At 38.9% G+C, this 15,681-nt stretch overlaps 3 protein-coding genes across 9 annotated transcripts; all 3 read right to left on the minus strand.

Moving 5' to 3' along the window:
- Nucleotides 1–1,180: 1,180 nt before the first annotated feature.
- LOC103978296 (uncharacterized protein At5g43822) lies at nucleotides 1,181–7,791 on the minus strand. Of its 5 annotated transcripts, XR_010495173.1 has the most exons (9): nucleotides 6,293–7,147; nucleotides 5,237–5,401; nucleotides 4,521–4,639; nucleotides 3,388–3,564; nucleotides 2,635–2,682; nucleotides 2,477–2,554; nucleotides 2,264–2,345; nucleotides 1,616–1,680; nucleotides 1,181–1,513 (listed from the first exon to the last, which is right to left on the minus strand). XR_010495173.1 is itself a non-coding variant. In XM_065143887.1 (7 exons), exons 2-7 carry the CDS (start codon nucleotides 5,366–5,368, stop codon nucleotides 1,470–1,472), a joined length of 585 nt encoding a protein of 194 aa, XP_064999959.1. In that variant the 5' UTR covers nucleotides 5,369–5,401; nucleotides 7,614–7,791; the 3' UTR covers nucleotides 1,181–1,469. The 5 variants fall into 5 exon arrangements, 3 of the variants coding, with proteins under 3 accessions (XP_064999959.1, XP_009392317.2, XP_064999958.1); XR_010495172.1 differs by lacking the exon at nucleotides 2,264–2,345; XM_065143887.1 differs by lacking the exons at nucleotides 2,264–2,345; nucleotides 2,477–2,554; nucleotides 6,293–7,147 and adding an exon at nucleotides 7,614–7,791.
- A 1,193-nt stretch (nucleotides 7,792–8,984) lies between these two features.
- Nucleotides 8,985–10,907, minus strand: LOC135633901 (uncharacterized). Of its 3 annotated transcripts, none has more exons than XM_065143885.1 (2): nucleotides 10,777–10,907; nucleotides 8,985–10,429 (listed from the first exon to the last, which is right to left on the minus strand). In XM_065143885.1, the coding sequence occupies exon 2, from the start codon at nucleotides 10,307–10,309 to the stop codon at nucleotides 9,302–9,304; it is 1,008 nt and encodes a 335-aa protein (XP_064999957.1). In that variant the 5' UTR covers nucleotides 10,310–10,429; nucleotides 10,777–10,907; the 3' UTR covers nucleotides 8,985–9,301. The 3 variants fall into 3 exon arrangements, with proteins under 3 accessions (XP_064999957.1, XP_064999955.1, XP_064999956.1); XM_065143883.1 differs by having other exon boundaries at nucleotides 8,985–10,505; nucleotides 10,777–10,905; XM_065143884.1 differs by having other exon boundaries at nucleotides 8,985–10,682; nucleotides 10,777–10,898.
- Nucleotides 10,908–11,741: 834 nt separating this feature from the next.
- LOC135633405 (WUSCHEL-related homeobox 8-like) lies at nucleotides 11,742–15,200 on the minus strand. Its single transcript, XM_065142823.1, has 3 exons — nucleotides 14,566–15,200; nucleotides 12,155–12,670; nucleotides 11,742–12,081 (listed from the first exon to the last, which is right to left on the minus strand). The coding sequence occupies exons 1-3, from the start codon at nucleotides 14,855–14,857 to the stop codon at nucleotides 11,999–12,001; spliced, it is 891 nt and encodes a 296-aa protein (XP_064998895.1). The 5' UTR covers nucleotides 14,858–15,200; the 3' UTR covers nucleotides 11,742–11,998.
- Nucleotides 15,201–15,681: the final 481 nt, after the last annotated feature.

Below are 15,681 nucleotides of genomic sequence, written 5' to 3' on the forward strand. Positions count from 1 at the left end.
CCCTGTGTTTAAGACCATTCTCGGAGATGAGTGGTCGGAATTTATGAACCTCCAATGACAAAAAGAACAACCTTCCTCAGCATTTTTCATCCACAGACATGAGACAATGGAATTCTCCCAGCAACATAATAGAATTCTCCCAACAAGAATCTTTAGCCCAGACCATCTGACACTCATCCTCCTTTTGTGGTTTTGCATATAGCTTCCAGCGGTCAAACTCTCTTCCGCTTAGCTACACATTATCCCAAACAACACCTCTCTGTTTCATAACAAAAACTCTGTAATGCCACATTATTCCTCTGTTAACAGACTCAGACAACATCCACTGAGAATTATCCTCCTATGGAATCGCTATGTTGACAGTCACTGTGAATCTAGTAGACAAACTGAAGAATTATCAGCAAGAAGAAGATGCTCAGCATTGGGACAAGGGAGAATCCTTTAGATCAGAAAACTTTTATGGGAGGCTGGCTAGAGGAAGAGATGTCTTTTGATCCCATCTCCTGAGCCTCGCCTCTGTTAACCAATCTTGTGCGAGACAGGCACATGGAGTGCTCTAAGATTCAAGGCAACATTTGTTTCTTTTTGTTTTAATATTAGATAATGACAGGAAGGAGAGAGAGAGAGAGAGAGAAGATTTTATCTGAACTCATTCTCGTATGTAGGCATCACACCTGTGTTGTAACGGAGGACAACCGGAGGAAGAGATGTTAAAACAAAGATAACATCTTTCTATACTAATATTATTAGATAATGGTGGAAGAAAACAAGGAAGAAGACAATAATATTTAATTTATTTTTAAAAGATCTTAGCAACTTACCATGATTTGATAAAGTCTTACCAACAAAACTAATTATCACCTTCGTCCATCTTGAATTATAATGAGTCACTTTTCTATATTACTGCTTCGTAGTTCAATTGCCTCAGCAAGACAAATCCACAAGTTATCCCATGGCTCAGTGAACTCAACTATTCATTATCATCACTCAGCTTTTTACGAGCTTGTGAAATTGTCTCCAGTCTCCTTGTTTTGATTGAAGAAAAAAGAAACTACAACTTCTGAAAGCATTTAGCATTTTTGTTGGATCAAGAAATTTAGACGGGTCAAAATATCTAGGTAGGCGAGTGAAGCAACCAGAGAAAGAAGAGTGAAATGGTACCACATTAACTATGAAATCATCTAAGAATTAGGTTTCATCAATCAAATAAACTTGAAAAAGACGAGTGTAACTTGATGCAGTTTTTTTGACACAAACGAGTTTGAGATTTCGAGGACATTCTTCCTGCTATATAACATGATATATATGTAAAGACGTCTCAAATTCAAAGCATCAACACAGAACAGAAGAACATTGCAGTCAGTTTCGCCCTCACAGTTTGAGCATAAGCACGCATTTAGTCCATCTCCAAATGCAATCATAGCTGCCTGGCGATAAAAATGTGCAGGGATGGCAGAAAACAGGAGGAATCAGCAGATCTCCTCTGCAAATATTATGTCATAGATAGCTTGCACTGCACAAAGAAGATACAGCAATGAGAACCAACACCTACATAGTCCATACCAATTCACTGAGAAGCTTTGAGTACATTTTCACAGGGTAAATTGCCTCGTACCTTCATCTTTTGGGATATTGGGCTGATCCACCAAAAGCTGACCAAATGCAGCAGCATCAGTGGGACTGTATAGGAAAACAACACAGGTGTCAGGGAGAATGCATAAATATCAGGAGCTGTTTGGATTCTTAATTTTCTCTCTCTCCATATCCTTATATGGTGGTAGATCCAACCACGGTTCAAACCGGAACCGAACTGATCAAGAATCAGAACCGAACTAGATCAATGATTCGAAGGTTTTGAACCAAACCAAAACCAGGTTCTGATTCTGATTATTGGAATCTACAACTCGAACTAAGAGTTTCGGTTTAGTTCCAAACCGACCAAAAAATTGAAAAATCTAAATGCCCCTATAGATGACGAATCTACCCCTTCTGACAATTTAATAAATGACTAATTAGAGGGACATTTTGAAAACATTAAAAATTCAAAATTCCGATTCGAAACCTAAATCTTCGGTTTCTGAACCGGAACCGAATCTCCTAGAACCGGTTTGGTTTCGATTCCAAATTCAACAAAACCGGAACCACCGAATTTGGAGCCGGGGTGGCTGTATTGTGGAAAGAACTGTTGAGGGCAGAAGAAGTGAAAAATAATGGACAGAAACATGACTTTATAACAACAATGTTTCCCAGGTATCAGAATCACCTTTCAAATAAAACAAGCATGCCAGGTACTTCATGATCATGGGAGTTCTAACCCCTATATGATCGTTGCTCCTTCCACCATTCTGAACAGTGCAAGGATAATAAACAGGCATCCATGAATCGAACGGGCACAATTTGACTACTATATCAAGATTTACTAACATGCACTATCATTATCTTGAGAAGACGAGTCTCAGATATGTTTACAACTTACTCAATTTCACACTGGTTTGATCTCCATAATGAATGCAGTTCAAATTGCTAATATGCTGAGCATGGTAATCATCCATATCTGTTTTAAGCCAAAGTTACCTCCACATCTTTTAATGTTTGCATCAAATCCAAGTAAAACAACAAGGCTGTTCAACTTACCTACACTTCCATGTCAAGGAGGATACCACTGATAATTTAAGAATATACCTGAGAAATGCAAAATCCATTGTAGCCCCATTAGCTAAAAACTACCAAGAAAAAAGAGAACAGAAATAAACCTATGAAAGTAATTAGATCTATCTGGTACCTAACAGAAAAGAGACATGAGCTTCACATTTTATATGATGAATAAGCAGAAGTTATTGAATGATTTTAAATTGGCCATAAATGAAGAAATCAAATATTGGATCACTTTCTTCATTTCATACACATGCTAACTCCATCTTACCCGGCTCTGTTATTTAAAACGAGCTTCACACTTTCTTCATTTCACTTTTTTAATAGCTGCTTTTGTTTCAAAAAAAAATTCCATCTTACCAAAGTGGTTCACATGGCCGGAAGCTTGTCAAGTTACCGACATTTCTGGTTTCTCAGGAAAGAAAAGAATGAACAGAAGAAAAAGGTTTTTATCTTTATCAAAGATAGAAATATGGCTCCAGCCTTTAATGAATAATGTTGGTTACTTGGTGAAAAATCAAAATAAATTATCATGGGTGAAGAACTGCTTTGCAAGCTCAAATCCTCCAATTAATTACCATTCATAAACAATGCTATAATCCAAAATTTTGATTCAGACATCACCGACATTAGGAACAGGTAACAGCCTAAGTAGCTTTATTAAATCTACATCTCTTTCAAAATGTATAAAGTGAAATATCCAAGAAAACATGATTAGCCAAGAAAAACTCTTACTCAGATTGGTGCATCTCATAAATTGACCTAAGCCCACCTAAGCAATATGTAATATTTGGCCAGAGTCCAATCTGCACTTTCATCTGCTTAGAAGTTTGGGCTGATCCTCCTTTCACCAGTTGCCATGCATCCCTTGCAATCTTCTCAAGAGACAAGACAATGCCACGAAACTCTTTCCTGATTTTCATAACGAAGGTTAACCCAAAAGACAAAAAACTGAATCTAATTGTTCAAAGATGACTGTCACACAAGTGACATTCAGAATTTTTGCAGTTGCTCCAACCAAACACACAACTCACAATAGTATATCAACAATTGACTCCCAAGTAAATGGTTATTTCAAGTGCTAACTTCTGCTCCAGGTCAATAGTATGACTGAAATTTTCATTAGAGGTGCACAACTAGACTCTTCATACTTAGTCTAACAATTAAAGAAGAATGAATAAAATAAATTACTTTATCTAATTAAGCAGAAAACACCACCAATGCCGGTCCCAAACCCAGATGAAAAGAATGAAAGGTTATGTTAGGCCAGTGACAACCAGCCAAAAACTACGTCAAATGCTGGATGAATTTTCAAGCTGATCTTTTCAATCTTATTCTCATTTCTTAAAACATGAACCATCTATAGAGTCCTAAGAACTTCAGAAATTAAATTGCTTGTTATCATTTTGCAGGACATATAACATCAGTTAGACTAAGATTTCCAGAGGCAGTTGTTGTTTCTGAATGCTAAGTACATCAAGGGAACATCTTCAACTCAACTAAAATACATTGTGACTACATTTGTTTATAATACACTGTTATGGTAATGGAGAAATTACCATTACCTAGGATTCAATTGCTGTGACTGGTAACCTGGTTGCAGACTACTATATTTCCTTTTTTCCTTCTCCAGAAGGACATGCTAAATGAATTTTCTAGGCAACATTGACAACCAAAATGTCATCAGAGTATTTTTTTAATATAAGTAGGCAACGTCTCTTATAACACTTGGCTATTTAAATGAACTATATCAAATGGCAACAACAGCTGTAGTACTTCAACATGGGAGAAAACCTATATCATGTGTTAGACACACTATCTTATATCACAATTTGAACATGATGTTTCACCTCAGTGGAACAGCTTACATTGTCTCTCTCATGGAACGAAAGATCATTTCCAGGGTTTCCATTTGCTTCCCCAAAAGTGCTTCTCTAATGCCAGATATGCTCCTCAACACACCATAATTTTTAGCCTCTGCAAGCACCTAGCTAAAAGAACAGAGATAAGGATACTAAATTATGATTAGGAACTCCTAACTAATTTTTAGGAGATTTTCTATCCATGGTTCATTGTACCATGCAGCAGTTTTGTGACGAAAATAAAATCAAACTATAGTAGCCGAAGATAGCTAGATATGCCAGATCAAAATGAATTAATCAATATGGATACAATCGTATAAGCTCAAACAAATGTGAAATTTGAAGTAGTCAGAAGTCAAACAATACCATCAATCTTATCTTCGGGACTTACTAAAGGTTAAATGTGATAAAATCATAAAAGGACCAAAATTCCTTGTTCATCAGCAGTATCATCTGTTAAGTTAGTCACTCTACAAATTGGATAGATCAGGTAAACTCAAGCAAAGAATACATAGTAACAACCCTACATATAAAACCAAATCCTCCCTTCGTGTTGGGGAAAAAAGTCATTTCTTCTGGAAAAGAGAAAGAAGCAACCTTATTGGTAGAAATGAAGGCAGTGAACGAAATAACCAAATCAATATAGAACAAGAAGCAACATCAGTGGTAGTAATGAAGTAAATAAAGTAAAGAGAAAAAAGAGGTCAAAGAAAGAATTCAACCTGCAGTCTATTGATGATGGATGTGGCACTCTTGAAGAGTGAGAGCAATCGGGATTGGAGCTCATCCCACTTTTCCATATCCTCCCTTGCCTTTTTGTACTTCTGTTGAAGCTTCCTCACCATTGTCTCCATTTTTTCCACAGATCTTGAGGTTTCCTTAAGGGTCTGTGATATGATAAAGGGTTTAAAGTTATACTCTCCATCAAATATTCAGATTAGGCAAATAAAAAATGTATTTGAAATCAGAACATCCTCACCCAACACATGATCAATTACAGTGCCACAATTTGGTGCATTGCGTGAGAGTTGGGTGACATCATAATTAAAAAATTACATTGTGCCAAATCAATCTTATTGATGTATAATATACATAACACGAAACAATAAACAAGTTGATCAAAGATTATCTAGATTTAATATTAATTTCGACATCTTTCAGCTAGTGACCTTCTGCTTACTTGTAATTCACCTGTGGTTCATGCAAAACAAGTGTGATTGCTTTTCCAAAAGAGAAAAGATCCATATTAATTGCAAAACTAATGCCCAAGTTTTGCATATATAGGAATAATAGGATGACACATTTTGAATGATAGGCACTAAAAGATACTCAGGTTCCAAAACGCCTGAGGCACTATGCGCTCATCTGAACGAAGTGAAGCACTCACCAATATAAAAATTATAAAAATATATATTTAGGAAAGAAAAATAATCATCAAAATAAAAATTAAACAATACATGAGTTTTATATTATTTCATATTCAAAATATGATCACCAAATCATCGAAGTAAATTCATTTAACCATCTATAAAACACACAGTAATTTAAAAAGCGTTAGGCATCAAAAGACGCTAAGGTCCCAAAACGTCTGAAACGCTAGGCGAGCACCGATCAAAGCGAGGAACTCTAAAATATAAAAAATATACAATATTATTAATCTAATAAATAAAAATTATTTTGTACATTAATTAATAATCTACTGTTAATAGTATATTATTTACTGTTAACAATAGTTAAAAGGGAAGAGTATAACTATTAAAAGGGATAAAAAATATCACCTAGTGAAACCGATAGTGAGAAGTCAGAACTCAGAAGAGAAACAATGGACAACAGCCGTGGCAGCGGATGGCAGCGACGGTAGCGGACAATAACGACAGACAGCGGACAGTAGTGGAAGCTAAGCAGACTCAGTCTGCGACAGATGAAGACTCAGAGGCAGCAAGAGAAATCATCGGTGATGGAGGCAGAGAGAGAAATCGTGGGTGGCGGACGCAGAGGGAGAAATCGTCGACGACAAAGGTGGAGGGAGAAAGCGCATGCTAGGGTTAGGAGTCAGGGTCGCGAGCAGGTTTTGAGGTAACTATGTGCGTTAGTTGGTTCAATCAAACCAATTAATGCACACTTAACCGAACCCGGTTACCTTATATCAACCGCGCACTCGCCCGACGCCTAGGCTCGGGCGAGTGCCCAAGCGACGCCTTATCGAAGTGAGATCATATGAGGCTGTCGGGGAGAGAGAGAAATATTGGAGAAAACTATTATTAACAAAAAAAAAACTATTACTACTACATAAAGTTACTATTAAATTCAAGTGAGATCATATGAGGCTGTCGGGGAGAGAGAGAAATATTGGAGAAAAGCGAGCTCGGCAGATTTGTTGAGGAGAAGCAGAGAAGGGGGTGAGGATTTCAGCCGCGGTCTGATTGCAGCAGAGGGCTGTTCAGGGTGAGAAGCATGGGGAAGGAAGACAAGGAGGAGGAGAGAGAGTGAGGGGGCTGTCAGGAAGGCTTTGTGGGGGGTGGTGCATGAGAAGGAGAAAGAGCGAGGGCGATAGCGAGAGGGGAATAGACGGGGTAGGGGGAGAAGCGTGGAGGAGGAGGAAGGAAGGGGGATGGCGGCTGTCGGGGACGCTTGGCAGGGGGCGATGGGCGGAGAGAGACAGCAGCAGGAAGAAGGAGGAGGTACCACCGAGGGCCGCCTTGCGCACAAATGTGGGGAGGAGCGACCGGAACATCGTTGAAGAGGAGGCGGCGACGAGAAGCGGAGGGATCCTGAATAGGGTTTCTCTCGCCAGAGAGCCCGCGGCGCCGGAGTAGGGTATGGGACCGGGCTTGGTCGAACCGATCGAAACAGTTACGTTCAACTCAAGCCGAGTCAATTTTAATTAGCCTTTAAATTGGCCCAGCCATAAGGCGCCCGTCTAAATCCTAACTGAGGCGCTCAGGCCTCGCGTCGCCTGGGCTCAGGCGATCGGCCAATGAGGAAACAACAACAGGTTGCAGCGGCAGCTTGCTTCTAGACAACAGAAGCAAAAGCAGCAACGAGCAGCGATAAAGATGCTAAAAGAGGAAAATCGGGGACAACATGGATGATCCTTACAGGAACGGCCGGACAACCGGTCGGTCGACGACAAGTGGAGCAGCAACGGTGGAGAAGGTACGCCCACCAATCAAATAACTGGCCGCAAGGGTGACTCTCGGCGTCAGGGAAGAGAAGAAAGGCGTCTGTAGTCGTCGTCTTGGCTGCGGTGGAAATCGACGTCGAATCTTAAGTTGCCGGTCACTAAATGTTTCTGCGAATGCCATCAGCTTGCAAGGGAAACAGTCTCACAGGACGGTTGATGGTATCGATCCATATCGATATATAAATTAATTAATTATTGATACGATATATATCAAGTCATATTATTATTATTATTGATACAATATATCATCCATATCGATCTTCTATTGGATTAAGATACATCACTCGTATCATATCAAACCTTACCTCACACCACATACATATCATTCGATTTGCATATCTACTTCCATGTAAGCCTTTCTAAATATTACTTCACATGAAAGTTATCACATTACTAATCGACTATAATTTGACTTGCCATTGAATTAATTATGCTTGTATTTATATATTACTTTAATATATCAGTTAATTTAATTGATAAATAAAAACTTTGACAGCTTATGATGAGAACTTGAACTTGAATCTTATCTTCTAAGAAAAATAAAACCTATATATGATCAAACCCCTAAATATGATCAAACCTATAGAAGATGACCTCATGGCACACATCTCAATGCAAATTGGCTTGGCCTAATCCAGGTCTTCATTGTTTCTCGATATGACATGTTTAATGCACCAAACAGATACCACAGCCAAAAGCAGCATCCCCCCTCAAGGGGGGATGCAAAACACAAGTTTCTATGGAATTCAGCTTTCTATTCATAGATGTTCTTGTAACTAAATTCCACTCTGTGTAAAGCACACACTACATCATACATGGAATGAAGTTAGCATGATATCCATTAATAACTAACATTAGCCTTATTAGTGTCTAGAAATATGTGTGACACAAAGATCAAGTAATCAATTCATCAAGTGACAAATTAGAACGAACCAAAGCAGAACACTACCGAGCATGGAATGTGAATTAAGCACCTTGTAGAACAAAACCACAAACAACTACACTGCAAGAAATCTCTTTCAATCCCGGTTCAGATTGCAAATGAAATTAGCATGATATCCATTAATAATTAACAGCAGCATTATTAATGATTAAAAATATGGATAACACAAAGGTAGGATAAGTAATACGTCAAGTGACACATTAGAACAAACCAAACCAAGCCACTATCTCACATGGAATATCAAACAAGCACCTTGTAGTAATACATTAGCGAAAAACAAGCCAATATTCTGCGAAAAACCCCTTTAAATCTGTCCAGATTGAAAATGAAAATTAGCATGATATCCATCAACAATTAACAATAGCCTTATTAATGATTAAAAATATGGGTAACACAAAGGTAAGATAAGTAATACATCAAGTGACACACTAGACCAGACCAAAGCAAGCCACTACCAAACATGGAATATGAAACAAGCACCTTGTAGACACAAAACCATAAAACAAATAGCTACTCTGCAAAAAAATCTTTTTCGAATCCCTGTTCAGAATGCAAATGGAACTTATGATCGGATCCAAATGGCAATAATGCCAAGCTGAGCTCCAGAATCATTATCCATTGGGGCCAAGCTATCATCCACTACTCAACAGCAAAGGACTTTTAACACAAGGCTTGCAAAATCTTGCTATCAGAAGAAGACTGTGACACATTAATCTTCTTGGGTTTCCATGCTGATGTGATCTTCATTGACACGGCACCATAATTAGAAGGCTTCGCATCATCTGAAGACATATAACTTTCTGGAGAGTCCAACTTTGATTTTCTCATGAAAGAATGACAATTTGCATAGGATGGCAATTTGTTTAGCTCTGCTTGGTCTCTAACATCATATTGATTCAAAAGCAACTTCTTTTGTTTAATTTTCATTTTTCTACCACCTGCGGTCACTCTAAACTTAGACACCTTTTGTTGCTTCTCCATGCAGCAATTGGATACCTCATCCTCTCTTTCAGAGATGTCAGCTTCAGAACAAACTACAATCTTCTCTCCTGATGCATCTTTAAAACATTTATTACCCATCGTAGTGTTCTCCTCTTGCAAAGTAGGTGATTTTAAGTTACAGACAGCACCACCATCATAAAGAACTTCTTTCCCAAAATTGTGAATGTTCTTTTGCTTATTATTTGAGATTCTAGGTGAGCTATTCATCGCACGATGCAATTTCCTGGCTAGTTCCTCATCCGTTTCCTGGGACCCTGAAGGATGGCCAGTCTTATCCAAAAGCTCTGTGGGAATTTGTTTCTTTCTCCCTTTGGTTTTGGTCAAGCATCCCTTTCTGGATCTTCTACTCGTCGTGATGGAGTCCAGAAACAGTAGAGCACTCTTGGCAGCAGCTTTGGCCTTTGCAGCTGCAGCTTCTTTCTCGATTGCAATGTTTCTTGCTGCCGCTGCAGCATCAGCGGCAGCCAAAGCTACAGACTTTGAAACCTCAATAATCTCTTCTGAAGTCGAACTAGGAGAATTAACAACATCACGAAGCCGGGCACCAAGATCACCAGAAACGAAAGGCACCGGGGGCAAGAAATCAAAATCGGAATTCTCCCTCTTCAGTTCCGCAAGCAGGCGTTTCCGAGGAGGCAGATGCGTGTTAACATCGAACGATTCCATCTAGTCACCCCTAAGTAGAACGCAAGGATGTCGCTACCTTTTTCCTTTTGCATAAAAGATTCAATCTTGATCGATCCATGTCATGAATTTGTTCCGATCATATCCATCACTTACAGAGACCTAGATTACAGTCTACCACAATTTAGGTCTCCGGAAACAACCCACTATATCGCATAGGTCAATCACAGGAACCCATCTATCAACGAAAACAACAGAAACAACATCAACGAGCTTTAAATTCCAGGATACAACTCAACGGCGTCTTCATCGGAGAAGAAACAATGAAATCAAGGGAGGAACATTTAACTAGTACGGGTTCCGGAAACGTCAATTTATAGGGAGGTGCACATCAAACCGGATCCCAAGATCGCAGCTTGAGGCGAGGGTTACAACAAATTCACAAATTTCAGACGCCGATAATCGCATCAAAGGTAACGAGATAGACACAGGGATCGAGATCACGATACCTGGTTTCTCGGAAGCGGCGATTAGGGTTCCGGCGCCTCGTGGGAATTCGATGGAGGGCTTCGACCAAAGACGAAATCTTTTCCGCCCAAAACCCAGGGGGAGGCAGGGACGACCCCGAGGGTTACAGGATATATATATATATATATCTATCTATCTCACGCGACCAACGAGTTCTGTTCCAGACAAGACAAAATTACGGGACCGCCCCTCGTGATTCGAGGTACGCTGTTATTGTTCGTGTGAAGTCACCGAGAGGGGCTCGCAGGTAAAAGCTGCTATTTCTGATGTTAATTGATTGAGCAACGGTCAGACCTGAGTTCGCCAGAGTCCAGAAGAAGTAGAACTAATGAGCTTGGATTCTTACACAGCTTCTGTACTTCATGTTCTACATCATGAGTTGCTGACTGAAATGTTTGCACAAGCACTAATTTTTTTGTGCCAAGCATTGATTCCAGTTCAATCAAAACTAATAGACATGTCTATTCGAATTGGACTGATTAATTATGTTATTTTTTTATTATTTTATGTCGTCTAAAACTCAATTAAAAGATAATAAACAACCTTTAAAATGCATGCAATTATGTGACTGTTAAAAATATAGATCATGTCACATCTATTGACTTACTGTCTTGGACAAAATGATAGTAGTTAAAAAAACTAGCTTGACCTGATCTCATGATCTTGCTACTTGTTGTGCTGACCAAGCAACCTGACTCCCAAAACTAGCTTGTCAAGGAGATTGTGACATAAGCTTCCTTCCATTCTGTTCACAGTTCAGAACATAGAGACCGACACGCATCCTTCAGCTCTTATCCACTTCAAGCTCAACATCATGCAGCAAAACAATCTCTAGTTCTCTTGGATCTAATTGCAAATGAAACCTGTTTTAAGCCGGGGTAGGTTGCATCTTGATTGGTAGAAAGGAACCTGCGCTACAAGTTTGTCCAAGGTTCTGAGTCTGATATAAACTGAACAGGAACAGTAAGACCATCGAACATGACTAAAAGTTCACATACAGCACTGTTTTTAGTATTTGCTGTAAGAAAGAAGCATAAAACTTTCAAAAAGATGATAAAAGAAGAGCATATTCTGTCCGGAAAGCACCCTCTGGTGAAGAAGAATATCAAAAATCCCACAAACTAAATTTCACGGTTTTTTTAAAACTTTAAATACAATTTATTAGCCATCATCAAGTGATCACCGGCTCAAACTCAAGTAATGTCAACCCATGATGTCATAGCTTTCTTCTGCATGGTAAGGGCTAAAATATCGAACGTCAAACTTCTCCATCAAGTGGTCATATCCTGTGTTCAACAAATCAAAGAGACGATATAAATATTTGCATTGGACAGGAAAAGAGAAAATTCAAAGACATACTTGGGGTGGATAAAATGTTATCATAGAAGGTCGTGTGGCCCGAACCGCTGGAAGACTTTGAACTGTCATTTGACAAGTGTATGCCATGTGCTTGATTTGGCTCCCATTCTAATGAATGGATTTCAGTGTTTATTTGCTTATCACGAATGGGATTATTGTCAATGCTGATAGGTAGATCATCATGATGGTTTTGGTTGGGCTTGGGTTTCTTTTCGTTCAGGGTTTCAGATTCAGTATTACTTGGCAATGCAGACATCTGCTTTCGCTTTGATCGTGCCTTCCTATTCTGAAACCAGTTAGTGACATTAGATTCGGAGATCTGACCATGTTGTGAGAGCTCAATAGTTATCTCCTTTATCTTTTGCTTGCTTGGCATCCCGTTGTCTTGATTAAACATAGCCTCAAGAATTTGTAGCTGCACAGTCGTTGGAGTCCACCGTTGTCTACCAGTAATTTTGTTGTTGCCAGATGCCATCAGGGGATCATTGTAGATGCCTCCCACCCTCATTCCTAAAGCTAAAACAACCAAGATGAATAGAGTAAGTAAATAACAGAGATTTATGAGCCATTATTCTGCTCAATCTTAAACTATAAGACATCAAACATGGTTCGTTACTGGTAAAGAAATTTATGTCAAGAGTTGTAGTTGTCAAATGCATGCAACTTTTGCAGGCTGTTAGGATACATATGCAGTGAGATTTTTCCATATTCTGGAATAAGGTGCACGATCAGTTTAAGAGGATGGATTATCACAGATTAATTTCTGTAAAGTTGTCTTCATAATGACAATTAAAATAGGTGAAAGATACAGTCCACACTTGTCTATTGGTCTCATGAATTGCAAATTTGTGCCAAAGAATTTATTTAGCATCACTGTATTAAAAAAAAGTGAAACACAGGCATAGGCTGAAGATCAAAACCCACTGCTTCATGTATAAATTAGAGCAAACAAATACCCATGCCTTTTCATCTCTTAAAATGCAGAACTTTTATTTGAGGTTCCATCACGAGCTCGGTAGCTTGACTTGGAAAATATCATCCAGTGATACATCACATCAAAATGACAATTACATGTTCCTTTCTTTTCTAAAACTCACCATAGATTTCTTGGAATTCTATCATATATTCTCTTAAATTAACAAGACCATGTGCAAGCCTTTCTTTTTCTCCCTATATTTAACTATAAAAGGACAATACAAGGGAAGACATCAAGTCTCTTGCTCCTGTATGAACATTTCCAACACCAAGCGGTCCTTTTATGTCTTATAAATATTATGGTGGACCGGACAAATCAGATGAAAGAATGGTTGACAAATTTAAAAATAGCCATTAAAGTATTACTCAAGTCTGCGAGTAAGAATGCATGTTTACTGTACACATCCATGATCAATCTAGCCACAGACTCCATTACCAAATCTACCTATTGGCATATTACTTAAGGTAGATCTCTCAAGCACGAGAAAACCACGTGTTCTTTAACCTGCATGAAATCAGAATATTGTTTCACCAATATCCCATCAGTTTCTGCTAAAGAGATAGTCTTGCTCATAATTTTCACGGCTAATTGCATTTCTCATCATTAAGTTTGAAGACACTGTGTCATACACACCACAGTATTAATCACTGGGTGTGTTCTGTTGCTTCTTGAAGCATTTGAATGTAGAAGTCTAAAATCACAACCAGAGATATGCATGTAAAAATTTCTACTTCACATTCCTCCATATCAGAGACAGCATAATGACAAATCAAATCCTCACACAAAGAAAGAACTATGACCTCAGTATATATAGTTGCCTTGCTCACTAAAACTTTTTTTTGTCTAAGGAGGGTCAACGTACATAGTCTTACCTTTAAATATTTTAAAACGACTGATCTCTCAAGTCGTAAAGAAACAATCTTACCATTGTACCAAGGCCCAAAAAACTTAACAAGGAAAACATATACCATAGGAGAAAGATGATAAATTCAATACAACATAATTAGCAGAAAACGATAGCATAACAATAAATGTATCACGTGATCTAAGATGGCTATACTGTACAATCATCATTAATGCATGTAACTGGTGGGAAAAAAGGAACTCATAATGCCAAACAACTTGGCACTAGGTTTGCAGCAACATGGAAGAACAATTATTAATCTCAGCATCATTAAATGTCCTTGAGACGAACATAAATTAGAGTTGGCATTTTACCAAATAGAAACAAAGCAAGGGGTTATAGCAAAGGACAGAAAGAGCAGTTCTCGGTCGAAACGACGACTCCAAACTTAGCATATGGAATGACAATCGACGAAGGTAGATCATGATTTGCTGGCATTAAATCCCTCTTCGAAACATTTCTAAAAGGCCTCAAGATGAAGACACAAAATTACTTTCTGTTTCAAGAGGAGGAAGGGGAAGAATCGCTCACCTGCGAGGGAGTCGTGATGGGCAGTGATGGCCTTGTGCATCTCGACAAGCTTCTCGCATATGGTGGAATAGACAGCAATCTGACGGCGGAGGACCTCCATCTGCTCGTCCGTCATCACCTTCACGCAGAGAATCCCTTCTCCAACCCCTTCCCCTTCAGCTCCCGCTTCTCCTACTCCTCTTCCTCTCCCTTCCCTTACATCATCGTTCCTCTCATCATCACCACCACCGCCAGAAGGCTTTTCCCACTGCATTCTTGGGGTCTCCTCCATCAAGATCCCGGCTTTCAGCATCCCATCTCCCTCTCCATCCGGTCTCTCCCTCGTCAAGATCCTACCTTTATTGGTTCGGACGCTTAACCACGCATTGCTCTGTTGTTATTCGCTCAAAGAGGCAACAAGCGGCGACTTGGAGTAGTCGGGAAGCACCGGAGTAGGAGAAAAAGTAAAGAACCTCGCGGGGTCGGGCGCGCCCTCGTGAAGATTCGTGCGCGATCGCCGATGCCTCTTTTCCTCTAGTAGCATTCCACGCTGCGGACACAGATGGAAAATACAGGGAGGAGAGAGAGAAGGGAAAGCCAATGAAAGGTAAGAAAGGAAGGGGCGGTGGTGCGGCCTGTGGGTGGCGAGAACGCTCGTATCATCCATCATCTTGTGTTAATAAGGTGATGCGATGGAATGCTCTGCTCTCACTGCCACGGACTCGCCAACTCCCTCAATGGGTTCAAAGCTTTCGACTGTGGGATTCACGGTAATAATAATAATAATAAAATATATATATATATATAATATATATATATAATTATGTTGCCATTTATATGAGTATAAATATGATAGATCAGATTTTAACGAAAGATCACATTAAATATGCTTTTAAGGATTAGGCGAATAAATTTATGAAATTTCACCTGTAAATCCTTTTAAAAAATAACATAAATATCATGAGGAACTTTCTCGGATGCCTCTACACTGATTATAGAGAGAGATCCTAAATATATATTAATTAAATACAAAATAAAAGAGAGAGAATAATAAATATAAATTTTGAACTCATAATATATTTTATTATGATGATATATATTCTGAATTGGAAGACCATCATATTAGAAAAGGATTTA

Source organism: Musa acuminata, chromosome BXJ3-3 (assembly GCF_036884655.1).
Source record: "Musa acuminata AAA Group cultivar baxijiao chromosome BXJ3-3, Cavendish_Baxijiao_AAA, whole genome shotgun sequence".
NCBI classification, from domain to species: domain Eukaryota; kingdom Viridiplantae; phylum Streptophyta; class Magnoliopsida; order Zingiberales; family Musaceae; genus Musa; species Musa acuminata.